We start from the raw sequence: 17605 nt of genomic DNA on the forward strand, positions 1-17605 counted from the left end.
TGTCAGTCGCAAAACTTAATTTTCTCTATACATATGAAATCTTAAAAATAATTAAAATAAATTGCAATACATTAACTCTTAAACAACGATGATATATTTAAGAAACCAACTTTGTATTTATCATTTTAGAATCGATAAAAAAATATAATGTTGCAAAAGGTTAAAACCATTTAATGAACAAACATTAATATAAAAGCTCACTGGGCGCATGCGCATGGGTTATAACTTATCATCTAGTCTTTTTTTTTTGTGAACTTATTTAAGTCATGGTTACAAAACTGTATAATCCATGAAATCATATATATTTTTGCGTGTGACAAACGCGGCTTCGCTCAGCATTTGTGTCGATAGCACTACACTTCCACATCAACACTTTCATTGAACCCTTTCCGCATCTTACTATGTCCCTATCTTGACCTGTTATTTTCATCAATGGTGTTGCCAGCAGATTTTAGAATTATAACAACTATATGCCAGAATTTATTATTATTTTCGAATGCATCCCTTTTTGTTATTGATTATTCTTATAACTACGAGAGTACCTTGACAACTTACAAGATGCGATTTACAGTACGATCGAAGGTTTTATACGAAATGTAAACATGGTGGGGTTTGGTGCGTTATATATGCTTGCATATACAATTTTTTATAGTGCGTTTTTTCCAAGCTTATATAGTTTATCAAAAACACATTAGGGATAACCGAGTATCTAAACCTATGACAAAACTAAGAATATTAAACGATGCAGCTATATGTTACTCATCATTAATAAAATATATAGTTGTAGTGAACTAATAGTTTCTTCATATTAGTCCATACAAAAGAATGAATCCCTTAAGTGCGGACCTTTATATTTGATTATCCGAAAACAATTTAAACGATAAGAATATTCAAATTTATACGAAGTCAAAACTTTGGCCTAGGGCGATCCTAGTTACCATAGTAACAATAACAACGTTGCTCCTATAAAGAGCTAGTGTCTATCTTTCATGGGTGGTTTATTAAGCAACATAACCCATATACGTTAACTACTCTCTAATCGAGAGTGTTATGTCTATATATATATAGTTTATGGTTATAAAATATAAACAGTTTGATTATGAAAATAAAAAGTTAAGAGCATGTGCATATTGAAGAAAGGTTGATGCGTGAGATTACTTTACCTTTGATTGCTTGACATACGATAAGGAGAATAAGAAATGAGAGTTTGGAACCACGAGTTTGGAAACGTTATGTGATGAAGCCATGTCAATTATATACTTCCTATACTTCAAAATCAAATGTTCGTTATGTTTGCATTGTTACGTTATTTATATATATATATATATACACATTTCAAATGATTCTAGCACCCTATATAAATTCCAATTGTTAATTTTCAATTCAAACATCAAACACAAATAGGAAAAAGATCTTACATTTGTGTTTGTATTTTGCGTAAATGTTAGTATGTTATGGGATCGCTGAAAAATATTTTAAACTTTTTTTTTTTGTAACAAAAATATTTTAAACTTCGAAAATAAATTTCTAATTATCTTACATATATATAACGTAAATGCAAAGTTAGTGTGAAACAATCTAGGTTCTACTATTGCTGCCGATTCTAAACTCAATGGAAATTGCCACTTGAAGTCTTGAACTGATAACTTATGTGTGTGCGTGTGCGTCGCTATTTTACAGATTAGGTAAAAGACACCTTTGAACATTAAGAGCGAAACAAAACCGAACATGTGCTCATAGAATTAGTTCATTTTTACTATATTAGTAAAACTAGTTTTTGTTTCCTTTGAGCCCGACACAACCGCTCCAGGATTTTTTCCTTTTCTAAAAAAACAACCTGTAGTTTTGTTTATTCGAGTAATTGAGGTAACAAAAGGGACAAAATGATTTTTACTAGTAATTATAGGCTCCTATGTTACAAATGCTTGGATATGGCGTTAAATAAAAATACATTGATTAGTTAGGTAGATGGCAGTTTTTGGAGTTTAAAAACGACACAGTTAAAACTGTAAATAACTAAGTGCCGATGATTTAAAACGTTTTACACAAATCGTGTGATATCATAAATTAAGAAGTACATGTTATCTATTGGCTATTGCCATACAACAAACAAACGAATTTTAAAATTTTACGTTTTTTTGGCTAAAAATATATAGTTTACGTGTTACATAAGATTTTAAGAAAAAATGTTTTAATATTAGACATGCATATTGGACCATAATAATGTTACGATACTTTTTGAAAAGTGGTAGCACAATGGAAAATCATCTGGCTAACTCAAGTTTTTGTTTCTAGTATTTAAAGTCAAAAACACTGTCAATTGTGTCTAAGTATTAGTGAAAATCATGTTCAATTATTCCAACTTTCCTAATTCTTTGGCCGAAACCCATTAAGCAATGTATATACATTTCAAACACAGTCATAATTTGTTTCTGAAACATGATTACATATCCAACGTTGGTGATTTGATTCAGAGATCAATTCGTAGCAGTATGTTTGATCAAACGGATTACAAATTAATCTAAAGTAAAGAGAATAGTAAACGTCGGTAATCAAATGGGACCTACTCCCAACCGTGGACACATTATAGTCATCATTTAACCCTAATCAACGAGACTTACACACCTACTCAACAAAGGAGGGGTAAAGCAACATGAAAGTTCAAAAATAATGAAAGTGAGATTATTTAGTAATATGTGTGAACTGTTTTACAATAATCACTAAAATATATTGTCGATTACTTATCAGCTTAGTAATTAGTCTATGCATCATCCATCGATCGAACAACTAGACAACTAACAAGTATTTAAAATATAAACAACATTATTCATGTATTTTTTCTGAGTCTATTGACTTGTAAGTTTGACGTTTACTTTGTCCAGTACGTAGGATCGCTAAAACGTAGAAAGCAAAAGCAGTGTCGTGTTTAGCAATGAGAGCTTTTTCTTTTCTAAAGAAAGAAATGATCATGATCCCAATTAGAAACACTAAACGTAGGGACAAGAGGGGAGACACTTATTAGCGATTCTAACCCTAATTAGAAGACAGCCTGACGACATTAATTATTTAATAATCAAAGTTGCACGGATAGCCATTGTTTTCAAATGTGACAATGATTCTTGTCTTTCTAAAAGAAGGGAACAAGAGAAAGTAATGATGTCGGTAATAGTTGGTTTGTTCTGATAACCTAAGTCTTAACTACTAAATTCCCTCTATTTGCTTTACTTTACAACTTGAAACCAACAAACGTTGGCATTTTGTCTTCACTTATGTGGTTGAACAGTTGACTTGAGATGAAGAACAAAAATTTCAACTTTCATTAATTATTATTTTTGGATGTAATTGTTAGGAGATGTCATCTTTTATTTATTACTGTTATATTTAATTTAATTAAATTTAATTCAGAAAGAAAGCAAATGTAAAGGAAACACTAAATGGATTATGATTTAATTAGGATCCAAGGTTAAGATATTGGTTTGTAAGATTTTTTTGGGAATAAAATGTTAACAATTATTATCGATTTTTAATTTTTGACTAATTATAGGAAATAATTTGTAGTGGACTAATCAAATAAAAAACGAGATAACACCAAAATACAAAAGAAGAAATACTAAAAAGTTAAAACATTAAAATGTAAAGGAATTCCTGCAACCCCGAAAAATCAAACCTTAAACTTCTGACGACGTTCATGAGTATGAATCCTACTCATCCAACAAAACTGTAAGGCATAAAATCATCAAGACCGACGACAATCAACAACACGAAATTAGTGAAGACCGATAACAACCATCTTTAGCATGAATTTAACGACAACTGACTATACTCTAAGGGGCGAATGCAAAAAAAAAAGACCAACGCCACTTGTAAGATATTATTGTAAATAAGTAAATATCAGTTTAGATTTATTGTCAATCATATTTATTAATAATCTACACCAAATTATGGTAAAACTTTAGTCAGAAAAAAATAGAAATTCAGTATGAAGTCTTTGAATAAAACTAAAGAAAGACATGTTTAATTTATAAAAAGTTACATAATATATTTGCAGGTAAGTTTTTTGGTAAAAATATTTTTTGCAGGTAAGTTTAAATATTCTTCTTATCTTCAGAAGTGTAACCATACATATAGAATGTAATTAAACATTTTGTTATAACATGCTTCCCCCGACCAAAATAAAGGGCAAGAGAGTGAAAAGAAAAAGAGAGAACAAAGAAGAAATAAAAGCCACAAAAGATTGATGAAAGACAGATATTTCTGCTCTGATCATCAAAGATAAGACTGAAAGTAGCCAAAAGAAACTGAAAAATAGAATTGATCGAAATGAGTTCAGAGAAAAACCCATTATGAAATATATTATATTTACGCATGACATCACGTCGATTGGAGAAAGAGTGGCGTAAATCACGTGAAGACAATATCCGATGAAACTTGCCAAAGAGCCTTCACATCCCGTTCATTATCATACGTATCCGATTATAATAAGCTTTAACCACGTACTCCTTTTCTTTTCTTTTCTTTTTTTCTTGTTCTATGGGCTACATAAGATTAAAAATATAACTAACATCAAATAACGAATTAATCACTTGAAAATCCATAATGGTTTGATGTTAAGGGGAAAACAATTAGTAATGATGTTGTCTTTTAACTTTGTAGAAAATTACAATTTACAAAATTTTGTGATGGCGTCTGTTAGGAGTTACGAGTGCCAAATATTAAGGAGACAACAAATGGTGGTGTGAAAAGTAGCTTTAGCAAATAATAATCATTTCTATCTTGGGGACCAAGCATGCAAATATGTTTCTCTTTTTATTATTACTGTTAAATGCACTAAACTCTTAAAACATTTTAAATCCCACCCTTTTATTTAAGTATAATCAACAGTGCCCTTATTAATTAACCTAGATTAATAAATAAACTATTTTATATCTCAAGTGTTTTACACAGACTACATTTTTTATTTTAATGACTAAGAAGTTTTGGATCCGAAAACCTGTACATCCCTCTATAGCGCGAACCCATTTTAACATTGATGTAATAAGCTTTCACTAAAACAATAAAAACCAAAAGACACCACCAATCTTACAAATATATATACCTCACAATAAGATTCCTAATTTTAACTTATTTTATGTTCTTACAATTCCAATTTGAAGTGGGTGATAAATGTATGTGGTGGGGGTGGGGGAAAGAAAGAGGTTGGATACCTCAGTGATGTGCAGAAATGAGAAAGGAAAGGAAGTGTTGTCTTGATGCTAACTCTCAAAGTCTTTCAAGGTACTGTCAGACTCTTTAGGTGCTTTGGATGGACCATCCTACTCTCCTCAATTATTCCTACTCTGTTTTCTTGTGGTCCTTTTCTCTTCCTTCCCACCAACACTCTTTATTTTTCTTCCCCTTACATATATTTTTTTTTGTAATTAATATAACAAAGGCTTCATGTTTTGTGGTCCAACTTGAAGTAAGGTTTGCTTCATGGTCTAGGCCCAGTTAGAGCATATATGTGGAGATCAAAAAACACTAGAGACAGTTTTGGTTTTCTTTTTGAACAATCTTATAAATATTTATTCACTTTCTAGTGTTATACAAAATGTTCAGTAGGATATTCATGTTCATATCCGTTGTAATCATAATACAATCGCTCCCCTTTAGATATGTCTCTATTAGCTACCAGAAGAACTCTAGCTTCTCCATTGACGTTGAACCTCACACACTTCAGGTTCTGCTTCTTCCTCCCTTCTCTGCACATTCCACAAAAATGAGGATCATCGTGTCAGTTCTGGTTTTGTTACTCAAGGGACCATATAAGAAAGGGAAGAGAAAACTCACGGTGTGTGATTGTTGATGCCGCTGATGAAACGAGCAATGTTACTGCGTTTGTCAGGACAAATAACTAGACATTGCAAAGGATCAGAGGCATGGAGTAGAGTCATCATGCTGTCTCCATCATAGTCATCTTCTCTGTTACTCAAATAATCAACATCTCCTACATACTCCGTGATTATAGTTAAGTCTTTTATACACCTGTCCGCCTCTACTGTGAACCTGTTTCAATATCATTTATATTGTTAAAAATGCATTTCTTCTGAGTTATAAAAAGACAAGCTTATAAGGAGGAGGTTAAAGTACCCTTCATAAGGATCAAAGACGACCATAAGCGGCGGGCATTCACCACGGTCCATCATGTTCTTGCACAAGGCTAAGGCCTCTGCGTCTTGTTTACTTAGAACCTGTTTGACATCGAATACAAAAATCATCCTCTTAGTGATGGAGACTATTAACCAAATCTATATTCAAACAAGAGCAAACTTATACCTGCATGCCTCCTTTCTCAAGGACAGCCTTGTTGGCAGATCTTGGAGCCTTGCCAGACACATAAGTGAGCTCGTTTCTGAACTCAGTGCTGGAGGCTCTCAACGCAGTGGCCAGAGACGCCATCTGCTCGAGCCTCCGTTGAGGATCAACGGTGGGAATGTAGGGAAGAAGCTTCCTCTTCTTCTTAGACATCACCAAGCTTGTCCGTTTCCGTTTCTTCCCAATGCAGCTCTCTACAAACAAACACACATCACTTAACAACGATACAAAGATCTGCAAAATCACGAAAAGGTGTAATCTTTTTTTACCTGGAGAAGTTGAGGCCGGACCCCGCTTAATCCGGAAGAAGTCAATGAGTTTGGTCTGAACAAGAGGGAAAGCTGCAATTTTTTTTTACAAACATTACATCAGCTAAACGACGTCGTGTAACGGAACAAAGATTTGGGTTTTTGGGATTAAAAAAAAATTACATTTGGGGATCTGGTGTTGAGAACAGGAAGGGCAGAACCAAGAGCCTTTGGGAACTGAGACGAGGATTGGCCTGAGACAGAAGAGATGAAACCCTTTATCGCATTTGTCGCAGAGAAGGAGCTTCGCCGGTTGTTTCCCGGAGCTGCATTCTTCGCAAACCGTATCCAGCTCTGAATCGAAAGCAACGGCTAGGGATCGCGGGAGATCGGATCTAGGGTTTGTAGCTTGGGTTCTTCTTCGCAGCGAAACCACCATCGTCGAACTTTTTTAGATTAGCAGATAGAGAGATAGAGAGATAGTGAGAGAGTGAGAGATTGAGATCTAGCAGCTGAGGTAAATAAACTAGTAGAGTTCGCGCTCTGGATTCGCGCGGGGGAAAGTTTTGACCGGGTTTAATTTGGCGCCGCTGTTTACGGTTAATGATTTAGAGTTCGGTTTGTTTTGGTTTTTATCAACCGGTTTTGATGATGGTTCAGAAACTAGGACGAACAAAAAACTTAAACCGAAAATTAACAATATGAAGATTTATCTGGTTTAGTATAACCAGCCGTATAAAGAAGACGAGATAACATACGATGAGCCCGGTTGAACCGGGCCGGATTTTAGACTGTCAAGTTCCAATTTTAATAAACCGTCTTTGATTTTTTTTTATTATTATTTTAATCACCGAGTCGTCGTGCTTTCTCTGTTCGTCGGCGAAGCTTCACACGATCTATAACAGTCGCCATTGTTCACGGTTTCTTTCCCAAATCCTGTGAGCTTAGTTACCCAATTGTAATCAGGTATGTTATAGATTCTTGTTTCATACGTTCGATTGCAGTCTCATCTCCTTCAATTCATCTTCAAGTGCCTGAAGTATAATCTGTCAATTGGGTTTTTTTGAACCATTTAAAACTTTGTGGCTCAAAAGATGATAATGCCTGATGTGTTAGGGTTAGTCTGTGAATTAGAGAGAGAAAACGATCGTCTGGAGTTTCGTCTTTCTCCTGCTTATTAGATCTCCGATCAATTAAAACCCCGAGTCGATTCGTTGCGCAGAGAACTTCACAATTGAAGAGGCGTCGTGATCCCAAGACGACGGTGTCTCGATCGAGATCATGGAAAGTCGTGGGGAAACAGTTCTGTACGAGATACGTAATCATGCCTCATTGCCCTTTGTTCCTAGATACCCTCCTCTTCCTCAGGTGCAAGATTCATCCTTTACTTACTAATCCTCTGTGCTCTGCTGTTTTTTCACATCTTACACTTTTGCTTTGATCTGATGATGGAGTTCAGGCTCATGGAACGGTTTCCAAAGGAGGGCTTCGGTCTCTTGTCTCCATTAGAGGTCAGTTGCTTCTCAATTTCTTCTACCTGCTTTGACTTACTACTACTCTTGGTTGGTTGATAAAGCATGGAACTTTATCTTCTTCTCTTGCTTTGTTAAGTGATTACTTCAGTGTATATGTATACTGATAAAACTTTTATTGGCACTATAGCTGACATGCTTTCATGATTGTTTTCTTAAACTTGCGTATCAATATTCTGTGATATGTAGTAGATTACTTAGGTGAATTTCAATGGCCAGGAGTTGTTATGATTATTTTTTGTCCGTTTAGCAAAGTCCATGCACTAACTCATAGATCTTGCTAGTTTGAATGTTTTGTTTGATGAGCTCGTGGTGTTCATTCTGTGTACATTTCTTTTGAAATAGCATTTTATAGCCCATTGGTTGACACATGTATCTTTTTTTTTATATGGTATTAAGGTGTTAGTCAGCTCAAGGAAAAGTGGAGTGGATATTGGAATCCGAGGAAAGATAATAAACCTGTTTCATTATTTATTTCACCGAGAGGAGAATTTGTGGCTGTCACTTCGGCGAATCACGTTACAATCTTGCGGAAGGATGATGATTACAGGAAACCTTGTGGCACTTTTACAGGTTATCTTCCTTTGCTTCACAAATGTGTTCACTTACTTTCCCCTCAAATTTGGTTTGTGGATTCAGCTTTTTTTTTTGGTGAAATCTTTGACTGTTCTAGTCTCTAACTCTACTCGTTTTCCCAAAGGAAGCTCTCCTCACTATGCCATTTTTCTTTCTTTCTGTTTTCTTAATCACGATCCTTTCAGTGCTAAGTATGATCTTATGACTTCTGTTCTCTGTATCAGCCAGCATATCAGGATCATTTACTTCTGGAATATGGTCCGAAAATCATGATGTTCTTGGTCTTGTGGATGATAGCGAGACCCTCTTTTTCATCAAAGCTAATGGTGAAGAAATAAGTCAAGTCACAAAAAGAAATTTGAAGGTTTCTTCATCAGTATTAGGACTCATGGAGGATGACGATGGTTCGCAAACATCATGCTTGTACGTTCCTTTTTATCCCCTTATGTAAATATGTTATTTGATTTAGGCTTTAGAAGCACTGGGATCCTATTCAGCACCACTATATGCTTGTCTTCTTAAGCGCTATGGGTGAATGAAATTGTGACTGTTGGTCTATCCCTATGACATTTTCCCTACAGGTGCGCATTCAGTGTACTTACATCAGATGGACTTATTCATCATGTCGAGATCAGTAGGGAGCCAAGTGCTTCGGTCATCTCCAAACATGCTTCAAGTAGCAGCCCAGCTTTGAGAAAGCAGTTCCCCAACCATGTTTTCTGCTTTGATTACCTTCCAGACCTTTCTTTTCTTCTCATTGTTGGTAGTGCTGCAGGCGTATCATCGACAGCGAGTTCTGGTAGGTCTTATACAACTTATTATTTGGAGGACTATCGAATTATTAGTACTTATCGGTTAGACTTGTGTAAAAAAGACTTGAAAGCTACATGTGTGCTCGAAATTAATCAATTCAGAAAGTTAATGCGTGTGTTAATTTATATATAGAGGCTATTCATACTTTATCAGTTTTTGTGATTGTTGAAATATTTTTGTGGGCGTAGATGTTGGATTTACGATCCTGCGAAGATTAATTTGTTATCTATGAACTGTCAGGTTCATCGTGTATTTCCCTTTGGCGCAAGTGTCAGAATTCAGGACTGGAACTGTTGTCCACCTCAAAATTTGAAGGCTTGTATTGTGACGGAAAAGAGTCTCAGGTGGCATATCCAAAGGTTTTGATATCACCTCAAGGGTCACATGTTGCGAGTCTTGATAGCAATGGGCGCCTGCATCTGTTCGAGTTGGACAAAGAAAGATTGATACTTTCGAGTTGTCCTTCTGAAGACAGTTCTACTTCACTAGAGCGTTTAAGCAATGTTGTAGACTTTACATGGTGGTCTGATCATGCCCTTGCAATTTTGAAAAGGAGCGGTAACGTTAGTATACTTGACATCCGTAGATGTGTTATAGTTAAAGAAGATGCCACCATTTATTCTATGCCTGTGGTGGAAAGAGTTAGGAAATTTGAAGGACACATTTTTCTTTTAGAAAGTTCAACGCAGGAAGAAAAATCAGCTCTGGGCAAGGTTGACAGGGACCCAGGTGAATTGCATCATAGTAGTGATCGTGGTATGTTATGGAGGCTAATATCTTTTACTGAGAAAACGATTCCAGAAATGTATAAAATCTTAGTTGAGAACTGCCAGTATCAGGAGGCCTTGGATTTTGCGGATAGTCATGGCTTGGACAGAGATGAAGTTTTCAAGTCAAGATGGTTGAACTCAGAAAAAGGGCCCAGTGATGTGAGCATGATTCTATCAAAGATAAAAGATAAAGCTTTTGTGCTCTCCGAATGCTCAGATAGAATTGGTCCAACAGAGGATTCCATGAAGGCCTTACTTGGGCATGGACTTCATCTTACTAACCACTATGTATTCTCTGAATCTGAAGATCAAGAATCCAAACACCTTTGGGAATTTCGAATGGCTAGGCTTCGTCTATTACAGTTTAGTGAAAGACTCGACACATATTTGGGGATAAGCATGGGAAGGTATGTGTCTTAACACTTGCTATCTCCTTCTCCTTTCTGTAGATAGGCCAAACTGGTATGCCATATAGTAATCTAGGTCTTCCATATCCAAGATCTTTTTTTTTTGTTCTATGGTTATCCAATAAGGAATGAGGGTCGTTTACTTTGTAACATTGATTCTAGAGTTTAAAGTGCTTTCTGTTATACAATAGCATCTCGAAAAACTTGCTGGCCTCTTTGTCCATTATATGTATACCAACTCATAAAGTTTTCTTCTGGTATCTCCAAGCTTGCATATGGGCACTGCATTTTAGAATTTCTACTTCTTTTTAGTATATCGTTAAACTACACTATCCAGTTACATCTAAAAATGGTCAATGACATTGTCTTTTATAGATATTCAGTGCAGGATTACAGAAAATTCCGGAGCAGTCCTATAAATCAGGCTGCAATAGCACTTGCTGAGAGCGGGAGGATAGGGGCCTTAAATCTGCTATTTAAGAGGCATCCTTATTCACTTGCTTCTTTCACGCTGAAAATTTTGGCAGCCATTCCTGAAACAGTCCCCGTTGAAACGTATGCACGTCTTCTTCCGGGGAAATCTCCTCCGACCAGTATGGCAGTGAGGGAAGAAGACTGGGTTGAATGTGACAAGATGGTTAGATTCATTACTAAACTGCCGGAGAGTGACAAAAATGATTCTCATATTCAAACCGAGCCAATTGTCAGGAGGTGTTTGGGGTATAACTGGCCATCATTAGAAGAACTCACTTCATGGTACAAGAACAGGGCAAGAGATATTGATTCTTCCACTGGGCTGCTAGACAACTGCATCTGCTTGATTGATATTGCATGTCGAAAAGGCATATCTGAGTTGGAACAGTTCCATGAGGACCTATCATACTTGCACCAGATAATTTATTCTGATGAATTTGGGGGAGAAATCTGCTTCAGCTTGAGTCTTGTTGGATGGGAGAAATTACCTGATTATGAGAAATTTAAGATAATGCTTGAAGGGGTTAAAGCAGAAACTGTGCTTAGTAGATTGCACGACAAGGCAATTCCATTTATGCAGAAAAGGTATTCCGGGACAACCAACCACGATGAGGTGTCTTTTCTTGTTAAATGGCTGAAGGAGATTGCAGCAAAAAGTGATATGGATTTGTGCTCCAAAGTTATAGAGGAAGGGTGTACGGATTTGTATACTGTTTGTTTTTTCAAGGATGAGGTTGAAGCTGTTGATTGTGCTCTGCAATGTCTGTATATGTGCAAAGTTACGGATAAGTGGAATGTCATGGCAACAATGCTCTCGAAGCTACCAAAGATACATGGTTAGTTGTCCAGATCCATTGTAGTATCCCCTCTACATAATTAAATAATAAGATGTCCTTACCCATTGCTAAACAAAACTTACTTCCATAAAAATTGCAGATATTAATGGTGGTGAAGACATTCAGAAAAGGCTAAAATTGGCAGAAGGTCATATAGAAGCAGGGAGGCTCTTGGAACTTTATCAGGTTAATTTAAATAGTTGGTGTCTTTTAGCAAAAAATATGTTTCGTGTAATTTGAAATGAACTAACTTAAGCATAGACATATGTGCACTCACAAATGGATTTTATACTTGACATTTTAAGAAAGTTATACTAATGTCTCTTTTTGCTCCGCAGGTCCCAAAGCCAATTAATTATTTCCTTGAGGTTCATTTGGACGAGAAAGGTGTTAAGCAGATCATTCGACTCATGCTTTCGAAATTTGTTCGTCGTCAACCTGGAAGATCTGATAACGACTGGGCGTGCATGTGGCGTGATCTACGACAGTTGCAAGAGAAAGCCTTTCCATTCCTTGATCTTGAGTTCATGCTGACGGAGTTCTGTAGAGGACTTCTGAAGGCTGGGAAGTTTTCTCTGGCTAGAAATTATCTCAAGGGTACGGGCTCAGTTGCTCTGCCATCAGAGAAGGCAGAGAGTCTTGTCATTAATGCGGCAAAGGAATACTTCTTCTCTGCTCCGAGTCTTGCTTCTGAAGAAGTAAGTCGTGTTTTTTCGTTCTTGTATAAAGCTTTTGTCCCTGCTAAATATATATATGCAACTTGTCATCCTGTTAAATTATTGCTTCTGGTGATTAGAGTTTTTTTTTTGTTTTTTTCCTCAAAAGGTTTGATGTCAACAATTCTCTTTGCTTAAATGGTTTTCATTCGCAATTTTTTTGCAAATTATTTCAGATATGGAGAGCAAGGGAGTGCCTAAATATATTTTCTAGTAGCCGGACTGTTAAAGCCGAGGCCGATGTCATTGATGCAGTTACTGTTAGGCTTCCAGATCTTGGGGTCACTCTCTTACCAGTTCAGTTCAAACAAGTAAATGACCCAATGGAGATTATTAAGATGGCAATCACAGGGCATCCTGGGGCTTATCTACATGTTGAAGAACTTATTGAGGTTGCTAAACTTCTTGGGTTGAACTCTTCAGAAAATATATCGTCTGTCGAAGAAGCTATTGCTAGAGAAGCTGCAGTTGCAGGCGATCTGCAGGTGGCTTTTGATCTATGCCTTGTTCTTACCAAAAAGGGGCATGGTCCTATTTGGGATTTAGGTGCTGCAATAGCAAGAGGTCCTGCACTTGAGCACATGGATGTAAGTTCTCGAAAGCAGTTGCTTGGCTTTGCTTTGGGTCACTGTGATGATGAATCGATCAGTGAGTTACTGCACGCATGGAAAGATCTTGACCTGCAAGGCCAATGCGAGACTCTAGGAATATTATCAGAGTCGGATTCTCCAGAATTTCGCAAGATGGACGGTGTTTCTTGTCTGAGAGATAACCCACAGATGATTGATGGGCTAAACTTTGATCAACAGCTAGATTTGGATAGAGTCAAAGCTACACTTTCTGTTGTTGCTAAGGACTTGCCGGTTGATAACAGTGTGGACTTGGAATCTCTATTAAAGGAAAATGGGAAGCTTCTCTCATTTGCTGCTTCGCATCTACCTTGGTTGCTTAAGTTGGGTAGAAATAGGCAATTGGATAAAAATCTAGTGCTTGATTCAGTTCCTGGAAAGCAGTTTGTCAGCACAAAAGCAACTGCTCTTGTTACCATTCTTTCTTGGCTAGCAAGGAATGGTTTTGCACCAAAAGATGAGCTCATAGCCATGATTACAGACTCGATCATTGAACAACCTGTAACAAAAGAGGAAGACATTATAGGGTGCTCTTTTCTGTTGAATCTAGTAGATGCATCTAATGCAGTAGAAGTGATAGAAAAGCAGTTGAGAACAAGAGGGAACTACCAAGAAATTCGAAGTATCATGAGTCTAGGGATGGTATATAGTTTGCTACATGACTCTGGAGTAGAGTGCACGGCTCCCAACCAGAGGAGAGAACTGCTACGAAACAACTTCGAGAGAAAGCAGATAGAAAGTTTCTCTGGTAAGTTTATATTAAAGTACCTGGTTGTTTGAGCCTTTTTGACATCTTTATGCCATTTTATATATCAGTAATCTTGTGTGCTTCTGAATTTTTTCCTGCTTGCTCTATTTTGGTTCAGATGATGTGAGCAGGATTGACAAGCTTCAATCAACTTTCTGGAAGGAATGGAAACATAAATTAGAGGAGAAAATGCACGTAGCTGATCGTTCTAGAATGCTGGAGCGGATCATTCCCGGGGTTGATACGGAAAGGTTTTTGTCCCATGACATTGACTACATTAAGGCTGCTGTTTTCTCACTCATTGAATCTTTGAAATCGGAGAAGAAGCTTATTTTGAAGGATATACTAAAATTAGCTGATACATATGGCCTGGAGCAGTCAGAGGTAGGAAATATACATATAACTTTTTAAAGCTTTATCTTTTCCTCAACTACATCTACTATATATCTGTCTTTGTCTTATCATCAGGTGATATTAAGGTATTTAAGCGCTATCCTTTGCTCTGAGGTTTGGACAAATGAGGACATCACGGCTGAAATTTTACAAGTCAAGGAAGAAATACTTACCTTTGCTTCGGTCACTATACAGACCATAAGCACATTCGTGTACCCAGCAGTTAGTGGTCTTAACAAACAACGCCTTGGTTACATATATAGCCTCCTTTCTGAGTGCTATTGCCGTTTGGAAGAAAGCAAGGAAGAGTCATCGTTGGTGCATCAACCGCATGGTTCTTTCGTTGGGTTATCAAATTTTTATAACATCCTCAATCAAGAATGCAGTAGAGTGTCGTTTATCACAGATTTGGATTTCAAGAATATCGTGGAATTGGGTGGTTTAAACTTTGACAGCTTCAACAATGAAGTCCATGCGCACATAAATGAGATGAACTTGGAAGCTTTGGCCAAGATGGTAGAAATTCTCACTGGATTATTCATGGAGAACTCACCCAAGGGTCTCATTTCCTGGCAAGATGTCTACATACAATATATTATGAATTTGTTAGATACTCTGGAAAGTAGAAGAGATCTTGATTTTGGAAGTGCAGAGAGTTTCCAGGGCTTCCTCAGTCAGCTTGAGCAGACTTACGACCACTCAAGAGTATACATCAGGGTCTTGGAACCTTTACAGGCTCTGGAAATCATGAAGCGGCATTTCATGTTAGTTCTACCGCCAAGTGGTTCCTACGTGCACATCCCGGATAGTTCGACATGGCAAGAATGCCTTATCTTACTGATTAACTTTTGGATAAGGTTAGCCGATGAGATGCAGGAAGTAAAATCTTCTAGTCCAAGTCTTGAGGAGAATCTTATCTTAAGCCCTGACTGCATTAATAGCTGTCTCACCGTTCTTATAAGACTAGTAATGGACGACAGTCTGTCCCCAAGTCAGGCTTGGGCTGCCGTACTTGCCTACCTTAGGTCTGGCTTGGTTGGTGATTACGCCACTGAGATCTTCAACTTCTGCAGAGCTATGGTCTTCTCTGGTTGCGGCTTCGGGCCTATTTCTGATGTCTTCTCACATTTATCCTCTCGGTATCCAACATCTCTGCAGGATCTTCCACATCTTTATTTGAGCGTTCTTGAACCTATACTGCAGGATCTGGTCTCTGGGGCTCAAGAAACACAGAATCTTTACCGGTTGCTATCTTCTCTCAGTAACTTGGAAGGAAACCTGGATGAACTGAAGCGTGTTAGGCTTGTAGTGTGGGAGAAACTCGTTATATTCTCTGAGAACCTGGAGTTGCCAAGTCAGGTTCGCGTCTACTCCTTAGAGCTTATGCAGTTCATATCTGGTAAGAATATCAAGGGCTCATCGTCTGAGTTACAGTCAAATGTTATTCCATGGGATGGTTCGGCTGAGTTACTATTATCTAGGCAGAAGACTGAAGACACACTTGACCAAGCGTTGTTGCCTGACCAGGCTGATGGCTCTAGCAGACTCACAAACACTCTGGTCGCACTTAAGTCATCTCAGATTGCTGTGGCGTCTATTTCACCAGGCTTAGAGATCTCCCCAGAGGATCTATCGAGTGTTGAAACATCCGTTTCATGCTTTTCTAAACTCTCTGCTGCTGTTACCACAGCTTCACAAGCTGAAGCTCTTCTGGCGATTCTAGAAGGATGGGAAGAGCTGTTTGAAGCTAAGAAAGCCGAACTATTATTGCCTTCTAATGAGGCAACAGACGAAGGAGATGACTGGGGAGATGATGCTTGGAATGATGGATGGGAAACACTCCAGGAGTTAGAACCCGAAGAGAAAGAGCAAAAAGAATATGTAGTCGCAGCTCATCCTTTACATTCGTGTTGGCTGGATATATTCAGAAAATACATCTCTTTGGGTATGCCAGAACACGTTCTACGTCTTATAGATGGATCGCTTGAGAAACCAGAAGAGGTCTTGCTTGAAGAAACTGAAGCAGAAAGCCTGACTGGTATCTTGGCCGGGACTGATCCATATCTCGCACTAATGATATCTCTTTTGTTTCCCTACGAACGGATCAGATCTCAGTGCCTGAGTGTTGTTGAAGACAAACTGAAGCAAGAAGGCCTTCCAGAGTTGTCGAGTCAGAACCATCACAACGTTCTTCTTCTGGTTATATATTCTGGGACCCTCTCAACGATAATCTCGAATTCTAGCTACGGCTCTGTCTTCTCTTTCATCTGTTATCTAGTTGGAAAGCTATCCCGGGAGTTCCAAGAGGAGCGGATAAGAGAAGCCGGCAACAAAGAAGCGAGTACAAGCTCTGAGAGACGGCTTCTGTCATGTTTTGGGGAGCTCATGTTCCCGTGTTTTATCTCGGGGCTTGTGAAGGCCGAACAGCAGATATTAGCAGGGTTTTTGGTAACCAAGTTCATGCACAGTAACCCATCACTGAGTCTGATTAATGTTGCAGAGGCAAGTCTGAGGAGATACTTGGAGAAGCAGGTCGAGTCTTTGGAGGATTCGTTTGGTGAGACCACAGAAGTTGAAACGCTGAAGAATACAGTGTCAAGCCTAAGGGTTGACTCGAAGGAAGTCATACGATCTGCCTTGGCATCTCTTTCTAGCTGTACAAACAGCAGATGATATGACAAGGATGGTGTTTCTTGCGTGGTGAAATGAGTGGGAAAAGTAATTTAGGAGAGGGTAAATTTGTTTATGCGTTTTTACATTTTTTTTTTTACTTTCATACGAAAGAGAATGTGTTACAGTCTACTGATCAGCGGTTAGTTTGACTTGTTTTAAACCAAACCAAACCAAACATAATTATGGTCGGAACGAAGTGGTTACTGAGCTTGTTAAATGTCGTAATAGCTTAGTGGTTGAGTCATACTGTGACTAGGTTCAATTTTCCGCAAGTGAAAAATAAACTACAACCTTACGTTAACAAATGATCTCGCATCACTGTAGCCTGGTTGCCTAGACAAGATGATACAAGATCTGAACCTTGGGCATTGTTTTGGAAACACAGTCTGCAATCCATGTGATCTAACCAGATCCCAATCTTTGAACAATGCATAACATG

General features: G+C 37.7%; 2 protein-coding genes across 4 annotated transcripts; one reads left to right on the plus strand and one right to left on the minus strand.

The window, feature by feature from the left end:
* Window positions 1–5533: 5533 nt before the first annotated feature.
* Window positions 5534–7173, minus strand: LOC106352000 (histone-lysine N-methyltransferase ATXR6). Its single transcript, XM_013791694.3, has 6 exons — window positions 6783–7173; window positions 6621–6692; window positions 6313–6545; window positions 6127–6227; window positions 5827–6042; window positions 5534–5738 (listed from the first exon to the last, which is right to left on the minus strand). Exons 1-6 carry the CDS (start codon window positions 7036–7038, stop codon window positions 5579–5581), a joined length of 1038 nt encoding a protein of 345 aa, XP_013647148.2. The 5' UTR covers window positions 7039–7173; the 3' UTR covers window positions 5534–5578.
* Window positions 7174–7422: 249 nt separating this feature from the next.
* LOC106348264 (MAG2-interacting protein 2) lies at window positions 7423–17391 on the plus strand. 3 transcript variants are annotated; one of them, XM_013787973.3, is made up of 13 exons: window positions 7423–7565; window positions 7822–7967; window positions 8059–8110; window positions 8531–8704; window positions 8932–9130; window positions 9289–9506; window positions 9761–10697; window positions 11073–12007; window positions 12108–12193; window positions 12346–12705; window positions 12900–14100; window positions 14219–14484; window positions 14569–17391. In XM_013787973.3, exons 2-13 carry the CDS (start codon window positions 7881–7883, stop codon window positions 17164–17166), a joined length of 7113 nt encoding a protein of 2370 aa, XP_013643427.2. In that variant the 5' UTR covers window positions 7423–7565; window positions 7822–7880; the 3' UTR covers window positions 17167–17391. The 3 variants fall into 3 exon arrangements, with proteins under 3 accessions (XP_013643427.2, XP_022543384.2, XP_013643429.2); XM_022687663.2 differs by having other exon boundaries at window positions 7430–7565; window positions 7716–7967; XM_013787975.3 differs by having other exon boundaries at window positions 7438–7565; window positions 7781–7967.
* Window positions 17392–17605: the final 214 nt, after the last annotated feature.

This window comes from Brassica napus, chromosome A6 (genome assembly GCF_020379485.1).
Source record: "Brassica napus cultivar Da-Ae chromosome A6, Da-Ae, whole genome shotgun sequence".
NCBI classification, from domain to species: Eukaryota; Viridiplantae; Streptophyta; class Magnoliopsida; order Brassicales; family Brassicaceae; genus Brassica; species Brassica napus.

What these genes read in the sequence shown, in the direction of transcription:
- LOC106352000 (XM_013791694.3), bottom strand. Translation starts at nt 7,038, where the DNA reads ATGGTGGTTTCGCTGCGAAGAAGAACCCAAGCTACAAACCCTAGATCC. An exon ending in TTGAGAAAGGAGGCATGCAG is followed by an intron (nt 6,228 to 6,312) that starts GTATAAGTTTGC and finishes GATGTCAAACAG; the next exon opens with GTTCTAAGTAAACAAGACGC. An exon ending in GTCTTTGATCCTTATGAAGG is followed by an intron (nt 6,043 to 6,126) that starts GTACTTTAACCT and finishes ATATTGAAACAG; the next exon opens with GTTCACAGTAGAGGCGGACA.
- LOC106348264 (XM_013787973.3), top strand. Translation starts at nt 7,881, where the DNA reads ATGGAAAGTCGTGGGGAAACAGTTCTGTACGAGATACGTAATCATGCC. An exon ending in ACCTTGTGGCACTTTTACAG is followed by an intron (nt 8,705 to 8,931) that starts GTTATCTTCCTT and finishes TCTCTGTATCAG; the next exon opens with CCAGCATATCAGGATCATTT. An exon ending in GGCTCTTGGAACTTTATCAG is followed by an intron (nt 12,194 to 12,345) that starts GTTAATTTAAAT and finishes TTTGCTCCGCAG; the next exon opens with GTCCCAAAGCCAATTAATTA.